At 33.6% G+C, this 19973-nt stretch overlaps 1 protein-coding gene across 4 annotated transcripts in view; it reads right to left on the bottom strand.

The window, feature by feature from the left end:
* Positions 1-1755: 1755 nt before the first annotated feature.
* The window catches only part of RTKN2 (rhotekin 2), a 484906-nt gene continuing 466688 nt past the window's right edge, over positions 1756-19973 (bottom strand). For all 4 annotated transcript variants that reach the window (XM_081104877.1, XM_081104876.1, XM_081104878.1 and 1 more), the window contains 3 exons: positions 11209-11371; positions 5745-5852; positions 1756-4509 (listed from right to left, as the gene is read on the bottom strand). In XM_081104877.1, coding sequence (XP_080961003.1) covers positions 3974-4509; positions 5745-5852; positions 11209-11371 — 807 coding nt within the window. In that variant the 3' untranslated portion in view covers positions 1756-3973. The remainder of the gene's footprint in view (positions 4510-5744; positions 5853-11208; positions 11372-19973) is intronic.

Raw genomic sequence — 19973 nt, 5'->3', positions numbered from 1 at the left:
GACCCACATTTAATTAAAAAATAAGAGATACAATGTCAATTATACAAGTATGTCACAAAAAATTACACACCTTACCATTAAAAAGAAAATCTTGTCCTTTAAAAACTCAAACATCTTTTCTAATAACTAAGACTATGTACAATTCAGTATAAACCATTTTCATACGACTATTATTAACAATGAAGCAGTTATACATAAACTTGTAAACATTTAAAAACTGAACTGTCTTTGAAATGTAAGTACAGCAAGTCAACTCCATCTGCATTATAGTTTAAGATAGAACACTGAAGAAAACTACTAGGATATAAATGGTGATCAGTTTAATGACTGCTCAATAATTCACTCTTTAAAAAACAATGAGTTTTGATAAATTCTGACCCTTAGAAACAGACATTTCTCCTGACAACGCCCTTCTCTTTTTGTTCATGGTATAGCACTTTATATGGTAAGGTTGTTCCTCACTCATGGCAACACAGGTGGTTATAGTCAAATGGCATTTGACATAAATTGATCCAAACTGCCCTACAATTTCATTTTGTGTTGAATTAATTAACTTCTTGGTAGGCAGCTAAGGTGCTGAACATAAGCCTAAAGAAATATCTCACATATGAAATGTCTCTAAATAAGGGCCCTTCCATTCTTAATAAGTAGTGCCAGGTAAGCCTAGCCAGTTTGGCTCAGTGGACAGAGTGTTGGCCCTTGGACTCAAGGGTCCAGGTTCGATTCTGGTCAAGGTCACATTATCTAGGTTGCAGGTTGGTCAGGGCGCCTGCGGGAGGCAACAAATCAATGGCTCTCTCTCACAATGTTTCTCTGTCTCTCCCCCTTCCTTCCACTCTCTCTAAAATAAAGAAAATATATAGTACCAGGTAAAATACATTTTGTAGGATCCTAAAGGGTAAAGATAAAGCATTTATAATAAATGGATTTAGTTTTCGCCGTATATGCACATCTATTTAAAAGAAGTCAGGGGGCACTGCAGACAGTTGAGGAAGATGTAATTAAACCCACTAAAGGTTGGCATGCCTGACATTTTGAAAAACTGTACCTAAGGAGGTGTGTGTTTGTAATAAAACGTCTTTGTTGTCCTTTGCATAAAAGTTCCCACTTTGCAGCAATTAAAAATACTATCTTAATGCTGTTGTAATTTATATCCCAGAGCTTGAGATGTAAATGTAATTTTCTAAGATATTATCTTCAGATCATCAGAATTATCATATCATAAAGTGTCTATTTTGTTTCTCCAATTATTTTATCAAGATGTGACAGCTAACCCTTTGTTTCAAGTTTATAGCCTTCATATACCAAGAAACAAATTAAAAAGACAAATAAGGAAAATGAAAAACCATCTCATAAAAAGCTGAAATGTCTTTTATTATATGGCATATTTTTCTGTCATAAACTTCCAGTTTAGGAAATGAAGAAACAAGTACTTCTTTTTTTTAAATCCTTACCCGAGGATATTTTTTCCATTGATTTTTAGAGAGTAGAAGAGAGAAAGACAAAGAGAAATATCAACGTGAGAGAAAAACATCGATTGGTTGCACCCTGACCAGGGGCCCAGGCCTGGGAGGAACCTGAAGGAAGGTATGTGCCCTTGACCAGAATCGAACCCAGGACCCTTCAGTCAGCAAGGCGATGCTCTATCCACTGAGCCAAATCAGTGAGGGCACAAATACTTCTTTTGATGAACTCCTTAGCAAAGTGTTTAACTCAGTATTTTTAGAGCTGTTTTTGTTTTTGTTTTTTGCTGTGAGAGGAAGGGAGGGAGGAGTAAAGGAGGGAGAGAAGAGATCCAACTTTGTATTACACCTTTGGGGAGAACTGAACTAACATTTAATGAGAACAATGTCAAAGGAAGTGCAGCTGAAGACTTCAGCCCAATTTCAACAGCTTTGTAACATGGGCCCCTAGAAACAGCCTGAATGATTTTGGCGGGGGAGGTAGGCCTTGGTCAGGTTTCACCTAAATGGTTCTAGGAAGGACTTCAGCCTTGTTTCAAAGCGCCCCACTGAGGGAACCACTGCTAGGTAATTTCTTTATGAATAAATTCTGTTTCCTGTACAACTTAAAGCCTTCTTGATATAATATGCATGAAGAGAAATGACAAGAATATAACTTGGAAGTTTTAACTCTGGTTTGTTATAAAGAAGGCTTTTTAGATACCAGTTTCAGGCACAATTTTGCCTTACAGCACATTCTAGCTCAATAATTTAGTGGCAATGAGTCACAAATGCTGTTAAAAACAGCAGTGAGGTTTAAAAAAAAAAAATTAAAATAAAATCCTTTAGATTTTTAATATGCCATTTACTACACTGGCAATCACAACAGAAATTTACAAGAGCCTTCTAATTAGAAAAAATAAATTAATCCTATCTTCTTAGGTGTTTATACATGTGCTTGTCTCTAAATTCCAGACAAGCATATAGGGCTTCCTTCTCATCAGATACTAGGTCTATGCTGATGTCGCCAGTCACAAGAGACCTTTTGTATCATTGCTCCCTCGAGTCCCAATTCTTACTAGAATCCTGAGCAAACACAAAAGTAACCTGGCAGTTACATCATTCCATATAAATGAAAAAGACTTTGCTATCTAAAAATAATGAAAGGCTCCATTTAAATTAATGTTATTTTTGTCAAGTGCTCATTTTACTTTGTAATAATATAGTGCTGATCCAAATAGAGATCTTATGGGCTTTAAAATTATCTCTAGGGATTATACTTAGGGCAGTAATTTAATTCTTATTTCTTACAATGACATTTAGGGTTCACTGTGATTTGAGATTTTTAGTGCTGTTGCTGACACCTTATGGAAACTGTTTTATTTGGAAATTCTGATTAGATTCTGTTCAGCTCTTGTTTACAAGAAGTATTAATATAAAAATGGATTTTTTTTTTTTTTGTTCCTGTAAGGTACTTAATCTCTTGCTATTTATTCTTCATTTATGAAACAGATTTCATAATTCTGTTTGGGTCACTATGATTGGTTGCTATGGAGATTACCTCCTATGGAAATGATTCTGATGTGTTTATTGTAAGAATACGACTTTTAATGAATAATATCAATAGCAGATATCAAACCTTACTAGAAGAAGGAAATCTAATTAAAAATTTTTAAAGGGGGATTAATTCTGAAAGTTATTATCATGGCCCACTTTTCTGATATTTTTTAATTGACCACCTGCTTTTTAAAGTATTAAATTTATTTTAAGATGTTAATCAGCTACTCACGTCCCTAAATTCCTATGTCACAATGAAAATTAGCACCATGCATAGAAAAATGGAAGTAAAAAACATTTCATCTACCTTTTCTCTAAACTAATAAATGTGCTTCACTATGAGAGTTAATGTCTCCAGGATTTCAGAGCTCATCAAGGAGCACATTACAAATTCCCTTTAAAGATGAAGAATTTAATATCCCAAAATTTATCCCAGGAATTTAAAAGGTCAGTGAGTTAACTAGTGAGTTAAACAATAGATGAGAGCCAGTGAACCATTAGATGAGAATTCCAGAATGCTAAGAAGAAATTTTCTTGGGTGGATTCTATAATTTGTGGTTTGAATAAAACTTTTGAAAAATTCCATTAGTATTAAAATTCTCATAATGAGAATATGGTTCATATTTAACCATTTTAAATTACTAGACAGTCTCTCCCCAAAGAAAATTTAATGCTTTCTTCTGCCTAGTTCTTGTTCACTGCCTGGTATTAATTTAGGAATAAATTAACCCTTCCAACAATTAGGATATTGTCTAGAGAGTGCCTCTTGCATTCTGCTGGGGAAATCACTTATATTCTCAAAATCAGAATAAAAGAGAAGTGCATTTCTTCATTATAAAACATTTTTATACCTAATAGCTTATTCATTATTGATTTAAACCATCTTAATTACCTACATAATTTCCATCTACAGCGCTTCTGAATCAAACCTCACAGTTACACATTTTGTTAATGTTTTATACATTAAGGGTTTTTTATACTTGTGCCTGCAACCAGGATCTAGGGTCCAAAATGTCTTTGATAGATTTCTGTCTTGGAGTTGGCACTGGCTTTGCTTCAAAACTGGGTCTAGTGTCTCCGTTTTCACCATCAGTTAAACTATTTTTCCAGGCGGGAAGGAGTTTTCGAGGAGCAGCCATTGGTTTCTGTACGTGATGCACTAGGGTTGACGATTTGGTATCCAAAGGCGAGGTCTGAGATACACATGTTTTCCCCCCGTTTTCCTTAACCAATAGATCTGTGTTGCTCTGTGTTTTTAAGCTGAACGGAGCTTTATCAGGAGGAGGAAGGGGAGCCCGTCTCTTTTTCCTTTTTCCATCAGGTAACTGCTTGCTTGCAGGAGATAATATCTCTTTCTGGATGACCACTTGATGGTTACCATCAAAGAGGGCGGCCCAAGGAGGTGGTGAGGGTTCTTCATGCTGACCAATAAGGAACTCTCCATTTGTCTCTTCAATTTTTTTTTGTATTATGTCAGTTAAACTTTCAAGTTTTATAGGTGAATCAATGCCTGTAACAATTTTAAGAATAAAATACATGGGAAAAATTCAAAACAGACACTGCTAACTGAGTAAGTTATTTTCCAAACCAATATGCTCTCTATAACAGCCATCAAACAGATTAGGACAGCAAGTGGTTTTAAAGAATCATTAACTTGTAAAAATAGCCGTATCAACAGAACCAAATGGGAGATCATGCACTATGCACTGCACACACACTTGCATACGTGTACACACATGTATATGTATATGCATACATAAATACATGGATTCCTAAGTAAATGTGTAATGCTCAGCTTACAAAGGAATAGAAGTACATCAGGATTTTTTTCAATTACTTTCCTGGATTTAAAATCTATTCTGACTTCTAGGTAATAGTGGCTTCCATTTTTATAAAAGCCTGATATGTAAACTGGGACAAACACAATGGAGTCTTTCCTGTGGACCAGCAGGTCTCTTTAATAGGGTAAAAATCTAAGACCAAAAACCCAGAGAAAGAGTGAAGCCCTGATACCATTTTGGTGATAAGAATAGTGGGTGAAATTTTCCCTGATTAATAAAGAAGAAGAACAAACAAACAAAAACAAAACAAGACAAAACAAAAAAAACAGAGATAAATGTGTAAACTTAAATGTATCATTTTTAATCTAACATTTTCAGGTACATGTGAGTGCAGGGACATGGGGACAAAAAAGACTAGAATTTAATCTTGATTTGTGCTTATTCACAGCACTGTTCACTGAGGCAATCCTACAAAGATAATATCCTTCAAAGTATGAGAAAATGAAATATTATTGAGTCTAAAAATTTTTAATTTTCCAAAGCATTAAACTTCACCAATTTTTTTTGCCCGACACAAAAGCTTCCATTTATTAATATTCATTTATCAACACTACTTTAAAACAAATTTAATATAAAAATGTCTAAACATTATATTTCACAATCTGCAATTTTACATTTTCAGAATTTTTATCAGCTACTCAATTAACATTTATTTTAGTGCACCTTCATCCCACTTTGAAACCTTAAAATTTTTGTTTGTTAAGCATTCAAACTACGAAAAATGTGTATTCATTAATTTTGTATTAATTCATCTATTAAACATGAGTTCTTTAGTCTATAATCATAGTCTTTTTCATTGTGCCCTGAAAAATTTAGCATTTTAATGTCAATAGAATAAGCTGCTTGAATATGGACAATGTTGTTTTTGTTAGCCTGCAGCTTAGAAAAGACAATCCCCACTTACTCATATCATGGTAGACTGAGGTCGCCTCTTTTGTCAAGAACAAAGGTGGTTTCCGTGGTGACATAATCTCAATTTTCATAAGTTTTTCACAACAATGCTTCCATTGGCCTAAGAAAGACAGAAAAGGCAGGCTAGTTTAAAGTATAAATGTGAAGTAGTATATTTCATTTTTAATAGATATCAACACATTTTTGCTTTGAAAATAAAGCATTATCTTAAGAAAGCCACAAAAATACAGTATTATGTATAATTTTAAAGTCCAAGTCTAGGCATGAAAGTTACCTATTTTACAAATAAAATTCTATGCACAGATGTTAAGCTTAAGATCTCTAGGCTATTAAATACTGCACTACTTCACTAAATGGTCAATAACTAAAATTTCTATGTATGGCAAAAGTTTGTACAAATTCTTTTCTTTTAAATATTAAATAAAAATGTCCAGTAATTAAGACAATTTTAAGATAAAAAATCAAATGAAATACAGTTCTAGGAGGAAGTAGGAAAAAAATAAGGAATAGTGGTTCACAAAAATGATCTCAACTTTGAGAATTCTAATTAAATAAAAATTGGTTATTTAACAATTACCTCTTCAAGGTGATTATTGTGCTTTAAAAAAATCATGCAACTCTAGAAAAACAATGAATTTTCATTTAAGTAAAAGGTATACAAAAGCCTATTACTATAAAAACAGAACACTCAAAATTCTAACAGAATCTAATTTATTGAATAATTAAAAAAAAACCCACACACCTCTTGAATAAGTTATTTCAAATTAAATTAAACTTTAAAAGTGTGGACAACAATTTTGCTTTTATTGTATTTTACTATTTTCATCTTAAAATAAAATTCTCAGATTTATTTCTTCTGAGTGGATATAAAAACCCTTAAGCTTTATATATTTATTGTGCACCTGCAAGTTGAATAACAACTGTGTAAGAAACTATGTGTCTATATATTCGTATTATACAAGTTTAAGTTATTGAGGTTCACCATTCTTAAAATCTTACATCAGTAGAAAAGTAAATGTAATACACATGTGCCTTTTTAGACTGATTTATGATCTGTATTTCTTTTCCTTTTAATATATTCTCAATCTCCATATTCAATACCCATCTGAGTTATTTTCCATGGCTTAAAAATTAAAGACATTTCATGTTTAGTCAAATTAGATATTCATTTCTGTTGTTTTAAGTCTGTCATAGCAATATGGTAATATATGCATAAATTTTAAATCCATCAACCTTAAATAGTTAAGCAACATGAAAACCTTTCAGTATGTTTTATTATAATGCTAAATACAGAATATCATAAAAATTTCAAAATAACTCACAGAGCAACTCATAAAGGGAATAAAATCTTGAGTTTGAGGCTTCAAAGGTTGCCCTGCAGAATTTAAATCTAGTAGGATCTGAGATCTGATAACTTATTCCTCCCCTCCACTTCCTTTTTTAGATAAATATATAAAAGCCAGCTTTCCTTCTTGAGGGCAGGAAAAAAGGCCATATCTAATGGAAAAATAATGAAACACTTTAAACTAGCAAACATTTCTCTGTCAAATCTTACACAAATTATAAAGTGCAGTATTTTCTCTATATTGATAGATGAGAGCTTTTGATGGTTAAACTGGTAGCAGAATACTAATCATGCTGAAAATTGGAATATAAAGCCACATTATCCCATGTGTTACTGAAGTCTGAGGTACAAAAAGGTAGTATGTTCACTGGTCAAGACTTTACAACCGAAACATTTTACCAGTGAATAAATTAGTATGCAGTTACATATGCTGCCGATATGCTAACACAAAAATAAAGACCCAGTATAAAATATTAAATGCATATTTTATGCACATAAAATCTGTATATTGAAGATGTTTCCCACAATATTTATTGTTATAATATTCCCAGTCAAAGTAATCTGTTATGTTAAGCTGCTTATGTAACTCAATATTCATATTATTAAATATTAAAAAAAATTATTTTTGGCCCACCATTCCTAGCTCTACCCTTTTTGATCATCCAAGACAAGTAGCATTCCTCTTTTACATGTTTGTTAGCTTTCAAATATTAAAAATTAACTATTACACATAATAGCTATGTATAGTACCAGGAGGGTACTGGAAATATCTGTGGAAGCACTTTGTAAAGTGTATGGTTGTCTGACTACTGTTCTGTATACCTGAAACTAATACAAAATAATACTAAATGTAAACTATAATTTAAAAATGATTAAAATAATTATATGGGAAAAGAATTTAAAATTAACTATTCCATCCCCTTTGCCTCCCAACCTCCACTCAAGAGTGTTCTACAGGCTAAACAGAACTAGTTCCATTAATGTTTTCTTATGATTTCTAATATCTTACTCTTCTAATTTTCTATTCTTAAATGGAGTCAAATTATTGAAAATGGCTCTAAATGTTAAATTACTCTTTATTTTGCCCTGGATATCTATTCTCTCCTTTGTTCTACACATCATTATTTCTCCTACAATCACAAGAGGCTACACTTATCACTAGGAAGGTTAAAATTTTAAAGTTCAAGTCAATCTTTAGGATAGTATAAACACTTCCATCTTTGCTTCCTTTCTCTATACACAATGAATTCTAAAGTACAAATGTAATATAATTTATACTTTAAAAATCAGATAGATTGGCAGATTTTACCCCTCAAATATTAAGTACTAAAGAAATAGCCAGACCTGAGAACCTTGCTGTCATCACTTTTTTGTTACTTCGAGAGTACAAAAACGCCAGGAGATTCTTATCCCTCTAATTTTTAGCATGATAAATTATTTTACCCTATCTGGAGAATGAAAACATTAGATCATCTAGAAGTTGATATCCAAACTATATAATATCCTGGAATTTTTACTTTCTTTTACCTTTTCTCCCTGTTTTTATGTATATAAAAATTATAAAATACCAGAATTATTTTCTAAAAATAACATAGTGTTTTGTAAGAAAGATTCTCTAAATTACAGCATTTAGGGAAGCAGTTAAAATTTTAGCTGTGATTAGCAAACAAAAGGAAGTTGTTGTTCTTTAGGCAATACACCTAGGATAGCTGAAGTTTTAAAAGAAAGAAATGTGATGCATGCTGATAAGCATGGAACAAATATTTAAACATCTACTAAATGCTGAGGGATAGCACTTAAGGAAAAACAAGTCCTAAAGAATCCAAGGCCATGAAGAAGTCCTCCCTCTGATTCCCTGTGGCAAACTAGAAACCTCTTCAGACTCAATTTTCTCATCTTTAGAGCAGAGGGAAGTAATTTCTACATCACTGAGATGTTATGAGAAATAAATGAAGCCATATGGTATGTGGAAGGTAATCAAATTTAGTTCTCCTTTTGCCTCCTTCCTAGCCATTGCTATAGTACTTGACCAGGCCATGGATCAGAGTAGGCTTATGAAACTTAATCTAAGGACTGCAGATATAAACTCTTTTATGGAGCTCCCCCAAAGAGCCTGGAAGAAGTCCTAAAATGTCTCTAAGTATGATTTCTAGGAAGTAACTACAATTGTTTGCAAATGGCTCTACTTTGTAATTCTACAGAAAAGCATTCTAAAGATTAAAATACTGGTTGAATTTAACTGTAGGCTTAATTTGATTAGAAACAGCCATTACCAATAGTCTACATTTTCAATATCCAATTTCAGTATTTTCCTGCTGATAAAATTCCTCTTGAAATTGAGACAATGAGATTCTCACATATTTTATATAGTGGTACTCTATTACATTACTATCGCATTGTTTTATAATCCATGCCATTGAACTGTATTATTGAAACTGAAAAACAGTATCTACGATTAAAAAAAAAATCTCTTTGGATAATGTCCAAGATGATATTATAAGAAATCTGGAGTTAACAGGAGGTTACAGGAAAATGAGTCTCCTAAATGAAAGGGTGAGGGCTACACCCTCCATCTTGCCCTGGATCTTCCATTTTTGGGCAGCAGCCATTAGCCATGTGCTCAGCAAGGAGCTTCTTCCCAGAAGCCCAAGCCTCTGCTAGCCACACCTAGGATTTCTTTAAACTAACCAATGATAATCAAGGGAAGTGCAAGCCATAGACACAACCACATCCTGTGTAACAAGACCCAGACTTGCGCCTGGCCAATCGGCAGGGCCCACGGTCCTCTCTCTTCCCTTTACTCTAACCCCCCTATAAAACCCCTTTCCCCACAGAGCTCTCTCTCTCTCTGCCTCCTGCCGCTGGTCGGCGAGTGTGGTGGACGGGGTCGGCGAGTGTGGTGGACGGGGAGCTCGAGATAGCTCAAATAAAGACTCTTTTGCTTTTGCATCGGACTCGGCTGGCTCCCTGGTGGTCTTTTGGGGATCCTGAAATCTGGGCTTAACACTAAACATTTCAATATTTTAGGATCATCACTATCTTAGAGAAGTTTTTTATTCCTCAGATGGCTTCTTATCAACATGAATGGATCTTGAGAATATCATGCTAAGTGAAGTAAGTCAGAAAAAGTTAAGAACCATATTGATTTCACTCACACGTGGGATTAAAATTGAAAGCAAAAAAATGATGTACCCTGGACAAGGTGGAGAGGGAGGCTCAGTTGGTTGAGCGTTGTCTCACCCATGAAATAGTAGAGGGTTCAATTCCAGTCAGGGCACACACATAGCCAGGTTGTGGGTTCAGGGCACACACATAACCAGGGTGTGTATAGAAGGCAACCCATCGATGTTTCTCTCTCACATCAATCTTTCCCCCTCTCGCTCTTCTCTCTCTCCTCACCTCCTCTCAAGAATAAAGGAAGAAAATCATATTTAAAATGTTAAAAAAAAAAAGAACAAACAGGAAAGACAACTCCGACGCAGACATCAGTATGCCGGTCACCGGGAAAGGGGTGGGTGGGCAGTAAAGGGTAAAGGGAGCCAAACAGATAGGGATGGGAGAAGATGGGACTTCGGGTGGTGGGCACACAATGCAATATACAGATGATGTGTCACCTGAAACCTATATAATTGTATTCACCAATGAAAACAAAATGTATTTGTATAGGAGTATCTCTTCAATGAAAATCATCTAGTTCCCACTTTCTAAAATATGAAATTGTCTTAACATGAAGAAAAATGTCAGAATGCCTTCAGTGCATAGTGTGACTTCATTCTTGTAAGAAACTATTTAAAATCATCGTTTGCATTCATTAAGTTGAGTTTTGAATATTTTAGTAATTAAAACATCATAGATTTCTTAAAAAAAAGTAAAAGGTAGGAATACTAGATTCAAAGGTACACTGTTACTATACTAGTCAGTCAGGCACTGGGGAAAGGTTAAGAGAAAAAAGCATCATTGTACTGGTGATATACTACCATATTATTTAAGAACATAAAAATTTCTTGATACAAACTATAAGATTATATGTATAATTTCAATATTTATATTGCTCTATGTATCCTTTCAGGATATATGAATATACTACCAGAACATCCAAACATCTACTTACTAAAATCAAAGAAATGCTGCCAGAAGGCTTCCATCCACTTCTGAAGATCTTCTTTATTGTCAGCTGCAAAAATATGAGCTACAGCCTGTCCAGCAACAGGGTTGGTGACAGAGAAATTAAAGACTCTTTTCTTGGTATTCTCCATTGCCCGTATTCTGGTCTCCTAAAAATTAAGAAAAAACTGGTGTTTTACAAGAGAATACTTTTGTGATGATCAAATAAATGTTTTATTGCTTAACTACTGTATTTACACCAAATGCAATTATAATCTTATTGTCAATCATTTAAAATATGTAAATTTGAGAATTTTTAATATTAAAATTCAAATATAGAGGGTTTATAAAAATGCTTTATATGAGAAATATTAAGTAATGTTTCAAAGTATGCTACATATAGCACTATGTTAGATTACATGTGATTAAAACAAATCCTATTTTGCTCTCTCAGTTTAAGTAGGAGTTTGCTATCTTTTATATACGTCTTAAAATCTGCAATGAAATAAGTACAGTATGTCATAATGGTAATGTGAATTATATTAAATATATTTTCTAGCAGCAAGAGAATCAGTAAAGTATGTTTCTTATTTGAATATTAATGCATAATATATAGAGCCATCAGTCAAAGCAATAAAACCATAACTTAGTGTTTACTGTACCCAAACAGTTAGGTTTTCCCCATTAACACCGATTTCATATGTAGCATTCATTTACAAACCTCATAGCCAAAGATCCATAAAGTACTATCATTCTCATAATGATAAAAATTATTTTTCAAATGTTAAATGCAAGACTCTAGAACAAAGGCAATGATTTCATTCATTTGATAGTCTAAACTGGTTTTCTGAGTGTTACTATGTATGACATTGTGGTGATGTTTATTGTGTTTACATATAGAAGAGATAAGTCTATTCCCAAGTCATATACAGGCACTGCCATGCCACATGACAAGCTTGAAACTACATGTAGTTTCCAAGGAATCTTAGCGGATAACGTCTGGAAACGAACAATCTATTATGCAAAGATAGGGATTTGGCTGCCTGAGCATATCCATTAGAAATATATGTGAGCCACATATGTAAGGTTCTCTTCTAATCACATTTAATAAGAGAAATTTGGTGAAAATAATTATGTAATAATTATTACATTATTTTAAAGTAGTGTATTTTATGTAACCCAACATATCTAGAATACTAACATATAATAGATAAAATATTTTTTGAAATATTTTAGATTCATTTTTCATGCTAAGTCTCCAAACTCTAGTCTATCTTACAGAACATCTCAATTTGGACAGCCACACTTTAAGAGCCTAACAGCCACTGATGGCTGGTGGTTACTCTATTAGGTAAAGCAGTTCTACAGGAATGTGGTTAAGCCTATTGGAATGTGTGCAGAAGAATATTTGGCTGGCAGTTACAAAAGCTGGTTAAGAATGAGAAGAAATTCTTCACTTTGATGAGTACAGAGTGAAGAGAGACTGTACAGTCACACCAAAACCAACATACTCATATAATAATGTCGATGTGGAAATTATGGAAGTAGCAGAGTTAGGAAAAAAAATCTATCCATCCCTGAAATATGGGTATATACATGCAGGTGAACACTACATACTACATAAGTCCTTTCCTGAAGGAATTCTTATTAAAAAATCACATGAGGAAAAATGTATGCTATATAAAGTAGCAACATAACTTGAAAAATCTGGAGCATCACAAATATCATTTTAAAAGTGTACGAATGTGAGTTCAGAGAATTGTAATGGAATTATGACCAGCATTTTAATTTTACCATAACCAGGTATTTTTATACTCCTACGCATTGGTAATAAATGTTGAGATTTAAATCTTTTTAAGTAGTTATTTATAAATATAAAAAAAATGCTGCCCCAAATGGCATCCTTGGAGCCTGAATATGCATGTACTCAATCTCTTTAAGTATAAAGCTTATTATCATTAGAAGAGAATGACTTAGCTCTAGAAAGAATCTTTAATATGATTCTTTATCAGATCAACTGAATGCTGACTCAGCAAAGGGTAATGGAGAACACTTTATTGGTGCTAGTATTTTTTAAAACCCCTAACAATAAAATATAAAATATTCTTGTCACTGAAATTGTGCTTACCTCCACCTAAATCCATTTTAAAACAAATTTCTGACTACCTTTTGTATGTAGGATTAAAACAGATTCAACTTTTAAATAAAAGTGTTGATTTCTTATAGATGAATATGCACATTTTAAAATAATACCAAGGTATCTTTTCAAATGAAAATAGCTAAGTAACAAATCTGATTAAATCATTTATATCCATCTAAGAGAATATAACACAATAATATATAAATGCTATACACACTTCATTAACCCTGGTAACAATAAATAATGCTATTAAAAAAAAAAAAACAACAACCATGAGAGGATTTTAAAAGGTGCTAATGAACACAAATTAGATTATCTGAATTAAGTTCTATATTTTATCACCCAAATTAATTTAACTAATGGGAAAATTTTAAACCAAAAAGCTGCATGGCAAAGAAAAAGTGATTTAAAAAAGTTTCTGATGTCAGAAAGTTCATGCAAGCTATTTTTCAGTGTGGGCAAAGTATAATATTATTCAGGACTTCACTTCTCAAACAAAGAAGAGATTAGAAAACAGAAGGTGACTTTCAGAACTGTTATGTGCTCACACAATGTAGAGATAATGGAAGTATCTCCTGAAAGGAAGATATGAAAGGAAAGAAGTTAGGTATTTTTGCCTCCACTATTTCTGCTAAATGATTGAAAGATATTTAATGAGTTAGAGAATGAGAAAAAGAACAACTAAGATAATAATAAAAAGTTTTACATCGATAGACTCAGATCCCAGAGATAGTGTCTAATTCAATTCCTTAATTTATAGATGAGGAAACTTTATGTTCTGTCCAAGGTCAGAATTTGTCGTCTTGCTTTTGATAATCCCAAACCTTCTAGCTGATTTAGCACACTTTATTTGTATTGATTTGAGGATAGATTTGAAATTATTTACTGTGAAATTTTAATCCTCGCTGGCTCGTCTTTTGTCAACCAGCATATATTGAACTACAACCTTTCACAGCCAACTGAAGTCAATAAAAATATAATTTGAGAAACCAATTTTGTAACAAAATGTAATTAACTCTGAAGTCAAAGGAAATTTTCTTCTAGGCTGTTCATTAGTTTGAATTATAAGTATGCTGCATGCTCCATATCTATGGTGATGGAAAATTACTAGATCAGGACAGATTTATGAATTTTGACTACATGACTTTTTAAAAAAATCTACTATGTACCCAGATTATGGTCTGCAAATACTCTTTCCCACTAAAAAGAATCAGAGCTCTTTAGAGAAATGGCCGATCCAGCCTGGGTCAGGAAATGTACAGGATGATCCTGGAATAAGTCAAAGATTACTAGGGTTTTATCTAATGGACCAACTTGATGAGGCTCCTAGTAGCCAAAGATGGGACACTCTGTATATCAATAAGAATAACAATGTTGCTGGCTAAAATAAAGATTTGTCTTTATATATATTCTAATAACAAATAAAGCATATGTTCACAACATATGACAAGAGATGTTTGAAATATGTAAAGTATAACCATAAATTAAACCAAGCATTAGGTATAATTAGTACTAGTGTGATATAATTATTTTCAGTTTATGTCAATGAAATCAGACATAAATTCCTATTAAAAGAAAAGGTGGTTGAAAAATCATTTTTTCTATATTTATAAAGGTCAGTATGAATAGTTGATAGGGTTCAGACATTAAGAGGATTAAAATAATTCAAAGAAAATCCCATGTGCTTTATAATAATTTTGCTTGCTAGGATCTATTATAAAAATAATGGTTAAAAGCAAATTCAAGACAATTTAACAAAGGTCTATCACCCCAGGTACTGTTACTGACTTGTTTAGTAGAGATTTTATTATTCGTTAAAACGAAGTGATGCATAATATTTCAAATCAAGAAAAGACTATTGATCTCAAAGGCCCATACTTCTTTTCCATTCCACTCCCCACCCTATTGGCAATGGGTAAAACTCTGGTTAATAAATGCTTTCTACAATGTATAGGAGATTCAGTGGCTCCAGTTAAGTACCCCTTATTGAGAATGTCTTACTCAACAACATTCAAAGGAAGTTTTTTGAAGTTGAAGCAATCACTTTGAAGTAAATCATCCTTTCAAATTTGGATTGAAAAGAAGAGGGGAATAGCTTTTAGGCTTTTCTTTCCTTAATGTGACTATTTCCACAGATGGCTCCCTATGAAAATTAATGAACTGACTTAGCCTTACAGGAAATGCCATTTTAGAAGGACAAGAATTATAGTTAAAGAGCAAATCCTGTGATCAAAATAACAGAACTATTACTAATATACCTTAGCAACTGCAAAATGCATGTTTTCACATAATTTTTAAAGTAGCATCAGGCAAAATTATTATTTCCTAAATCATGAGAGAAGAAAGACAATCAAAAGAAAGGAACTCTGATTTGTATTTAATATTTAACATTATTAAGCATAAAAAGATCTTAGAGCCTCAGCATTGGAAATATACTAAAAACTGAAAAAAACATTATTCTTAAAAGTTTTATTTGGTGTTTACCTGTCCTACATATCAGAAAATGCCACGCTGACATTTGTCAAAGTTCCTGTTTTAATAGCATGTATCCTTTAAACATTTCCAAAGTTAACAAAAACAATTAAAACATGGACCTTATATTTGAAAACCAAGTAATTTAAAACATGGAGTAGATAAAAAGCTGTAAGTTTATTGTAATCTTGGGGACATTCCTTTGCTATTTCTGGAGGGGTAACATCACTCCAATACATATTGCAAATATAATACCAATATGCAATACCAATTATTTACTCTGAAAACTGGCAATTTAAAGATTAAACATTTATCCTGTCTTTTCAGGAGGGACTGTAATTCATTCCTACTCGATGAAAAAAAGTCCTCAAAAAGAATAAAAGAATGCCAGCTAATATATGTACAAGGAAGGACAGTATGAGAAAACATATGCAATCTGCAAGGTCATGACTCATTTAGGCAAGGGCAATCACAAAGTATCACCTTTTACACTAGCACTTGCTAACTGTAAAGAGGAAAGCTTACCTATATACTGGGGGAGCTAGTGGTCACCACCTTAACCCAGCATTGTCAATAAGCAGACCACCTGATATCATGTGTCTCTGAAAAGGATGCTCTATAAAGTATCTGTCATATCCATGAAATATTCTTGTAAAAATATTTTAAAAGAATCTAATCAAGCCTCTGGACCTAATTTGCAATTCAGAAGAACAAAGGATACACAATATTTAAATAATCCTAGATTGAAAGTAAAAGCTAAACAAACACTTTGAGGACAATGGGAAAATTTGAGCATGAAATGGATATTAGATGATATAAGAAAATTATTGTTAATCTGCCTAGCTGTGATAATAGTATTGTACATATATTTCAAATGGGTCAGAAAAAATATAGATAAGAGGCTTTATAAACTTTCAGCTGTAAGATGAATAAGGTCTAAGGATCTATCTATATAAAAGCCTAAGCAACCATCACAACCAAACGGACAACCAAACAGGCTGCGTGGAGCGACCAGTCCGACAGGAGGGTTAGTGAGGGACGACCAAACGACTGAGCAGCAGGCTGCAAAGATGGCGGAGCCCACAGCCAATAAGGAGGGAATATGCTAAATGACTGCCACACCCTCAAAGATGGCAGTGCCCTAGGCCAATAAGGAGGGAATATGCTAACTGACTGCCATGCCCTCAAAGGTGGCAGCACCCACAGCCACAAGATGTCTGGGAGGGGAGGGCAGTTGGGGGCGATCGGGCCAGCAGGGGAGCAGTTAGGCGTTGATCAGGCTGGCAGGGAAGTGGTTAGGGAGCAATCAGGCAGGTGAGCGGTTGGGAGCCAACAGTCCTGGATTGTGAGAGGGATGTCCGACTGCCGGTTTAGGCCCGATCCCTGTGGGGTCCCAGATTGGAGAGGGTGCAGGCTGGGCTGAGGGGCAAACCCCCCCGCCACCCCCTCCCCCCCCAGTGCACAATTTTCATGCACCGGGCCTCTAACTAATATAAAACATGGTGACTATTATTAACACTATTGTATTGCTGATAACACTACTATATAATTGAAATTTGCTGAATAGAACTTCTCACCAAAAATGATTAAAAACAAAAAAAAACTGTAATGCAATGATTATAGCAATGATCATACAACTGTATATTTGCCAAAATTATCAAAATGTACTTTTTAAAATTGGTGAATTTTATTTTATGTGAACTCTACCACCATAAAGTTGATTAAAAATTAGATAAACGTAAAGCAGTTAGCCCCCTTTAAAAAAAAAAAGGATAAAACAACTATGATAAAATGTTAACTGTTGAATCTAGGTGGTATACAAGTGAACACAAAGGTATTTTCAACTTTTCTGTAAATCTGAATAATTTTATAAATTGAGAAAAAATCTAAACTATTTTAAATAGGAGGTATAATTATATAACAGTTGTGTTTTCATAAGTTAACAAATAAATGTCTTGACCCAGTTAATATTTGACACAAGTAAACAAGGAGACTGGTGGAATTTACTGTTAAGAGTGAAGTTTTCAGGTGAATAGAAGAGTTCAAAGAAAACCTGAGGTGGAAGTAGGAACTGCAGAAAGAAAAATTTCTGTAGAGAAAGGGCAGGAATTCGCGATGGAAAAAATTAAGATGACAATATTGCAAAGCTAGAGAATGGAAGACTTTCCCATCTGTATAATCTTTGAGATTAACAAGTACCAGTAAGTGATATTAACCTTCCCAACCTTAATCTTACGTCATAGTTTAATATTACATTCCCTTTTGTACTTTAGACAAAAGTCACAAACGATGTAAGAGATATCTGTCATCAGTTCTCAGGGTCAAAGATAACCTATGCTGTTCCCAAGTCTAAGGCGAGTTTATACAAAATACTAGATTCATCATTTTCCTGTGAATTTTTAATGGTCAACTGAAGAGCCACCACTGGGATTTCTAAGTATGCTGATTTCAATCATCTTAATAATGGAGTTGATTGACTACAGAATCCTATTAGTTGCTAGGTTATCAGCTTTATTACCACAATTGAAAAAGGTCAATTCAGTCAGGCCATGTAAACATTGTTAAGCACTTTTCAGGAATTAGACCCTTGCCATCAGACAAGAAAATAAAGATATACTGCCTACAACAATAGAGGAATTCCCTTATAACTGTCCTAAAGCATTGCATTTTGAGAAGTAGACTGAGGTTTCAGGATCAGAACCTCATTCCAGAGCTGCTTTTTACTTTCAAAACTGACTCACGAGTGGGTATGGAGATAGGAATAAGTCAAGTTTTGGCTTCCCAATCTAGTCCAGCAATCTATGAGGAACAGGAAACACAGCCCACAATTGTTTTGTGTTTTTTGTTAATCCTCACCTGAGAATATTTCCTCCACTGATTTTCAGAGCAAGTGGATGGGAGGGGGAGAGACAGAGGGAGAGAAACATCAATGTGAGAGAGACAGATCAATTAGCTGCCTCCTGATTGCTTCCCACACATGCCTCTACTGGGGCTGGGGATTGAGCCCTTTTTTTTCCTACCCATTACAAAGAGAGTGAGCTATACAATCTTCCTTATTAGCTAGACAAGTTCTATCTCCTCTGAGTATATTTCTTCACTTGAAAAATAGAAATAATATACCTATACAACAGGGCTGGCTTCAGCCTTCTCTGACTATCTTAAAGAGCTGTGATAAAGTAAAATGAATACATTGAAGACTATTTTCAAATAAAACAGATGACTTTAAAAATATTTGTTTAAATTACATTTTAATTTGGTTTATTATTATCCATATTCTACTGTACAATAGATACTAAAAAAACTCATAGAATTCCATTTTTACTACCTAGCTGGCTAAACAGGTTAGACAAAAATCATCTATGTAGAACTCTTGCCAAAAGTACTGAAGCTAGCTCTGGCCAGTGTGGACCAGTAGGCTGAGCGCCGTCCCATGAATTGAGAGAAATTCCCATTCAGGGCACAAACGCAAATTGTGGTCTCGATCCCCAGTGGTGGGTGTATAGAAGGCAGTTGATGGATGTCTCTATCATCAATGTTTCATTCTCTCTCTCCCTCTCCCTTCCTCTCTTTCTAGAGTCAATAAAAACATATTTTAAATAATGCAACCTAAATCTAGTGAAATAATTAGTCAAATAATTAGTCAAATGCAAATTTGGGGACTGGCCTGGATTTTTCAAAAATGTCAATGTAATGAAAGACAAAAAGAAAGAAAGAAAAAAGGCAGCAAGGGCACAATTTTAGATGAAAAGGAAACAAACAAAAGACATGGTGACCAGATGCAATGTGATCTTTGATGGGGTTTTGGATAAAACAATAAATAAAAATTAGAAAGAACATTTTGAAGATGATTGGGGCAATTTGCTCTGTATATTAGATAATAGTATTTTATCAACAATAATTGTCTTGAGTGTGCTAATAATATTGTTATTAAGGAAATGTCCTTGTTTTTAGGAGGAACACACTGAAATACTCTAGGGAAAAAATGTTATGCTTTTTGCTACTTAAATTGAAATGATTCAGAAAAAAAATTAAACTATTTAGAGAGAAAGCAAATGTGGCAAAATGTTAACAATAGATAAAGAATCTAAGTGAAGGGTACACAGGTGTTCATTATTCTATTCTTTCAACTTTTCTGTATATCTGAATATTTGGAATTTTCA

Source organism: Myotis nattereri, assembly GCF_964212035.1.
Source record: "Myotis nattereri genome assembly, chromosome: 13".
Taxonomy (NCBI): Eukaryota; Metazoa; Chordata; class Mammalia; order Chiroptera; family Vespertilionidae; genus Myotis; species Myotis nattereri.
This window is presented reverse-complemented; position numbering and strand designations above follow the sequence as displayed.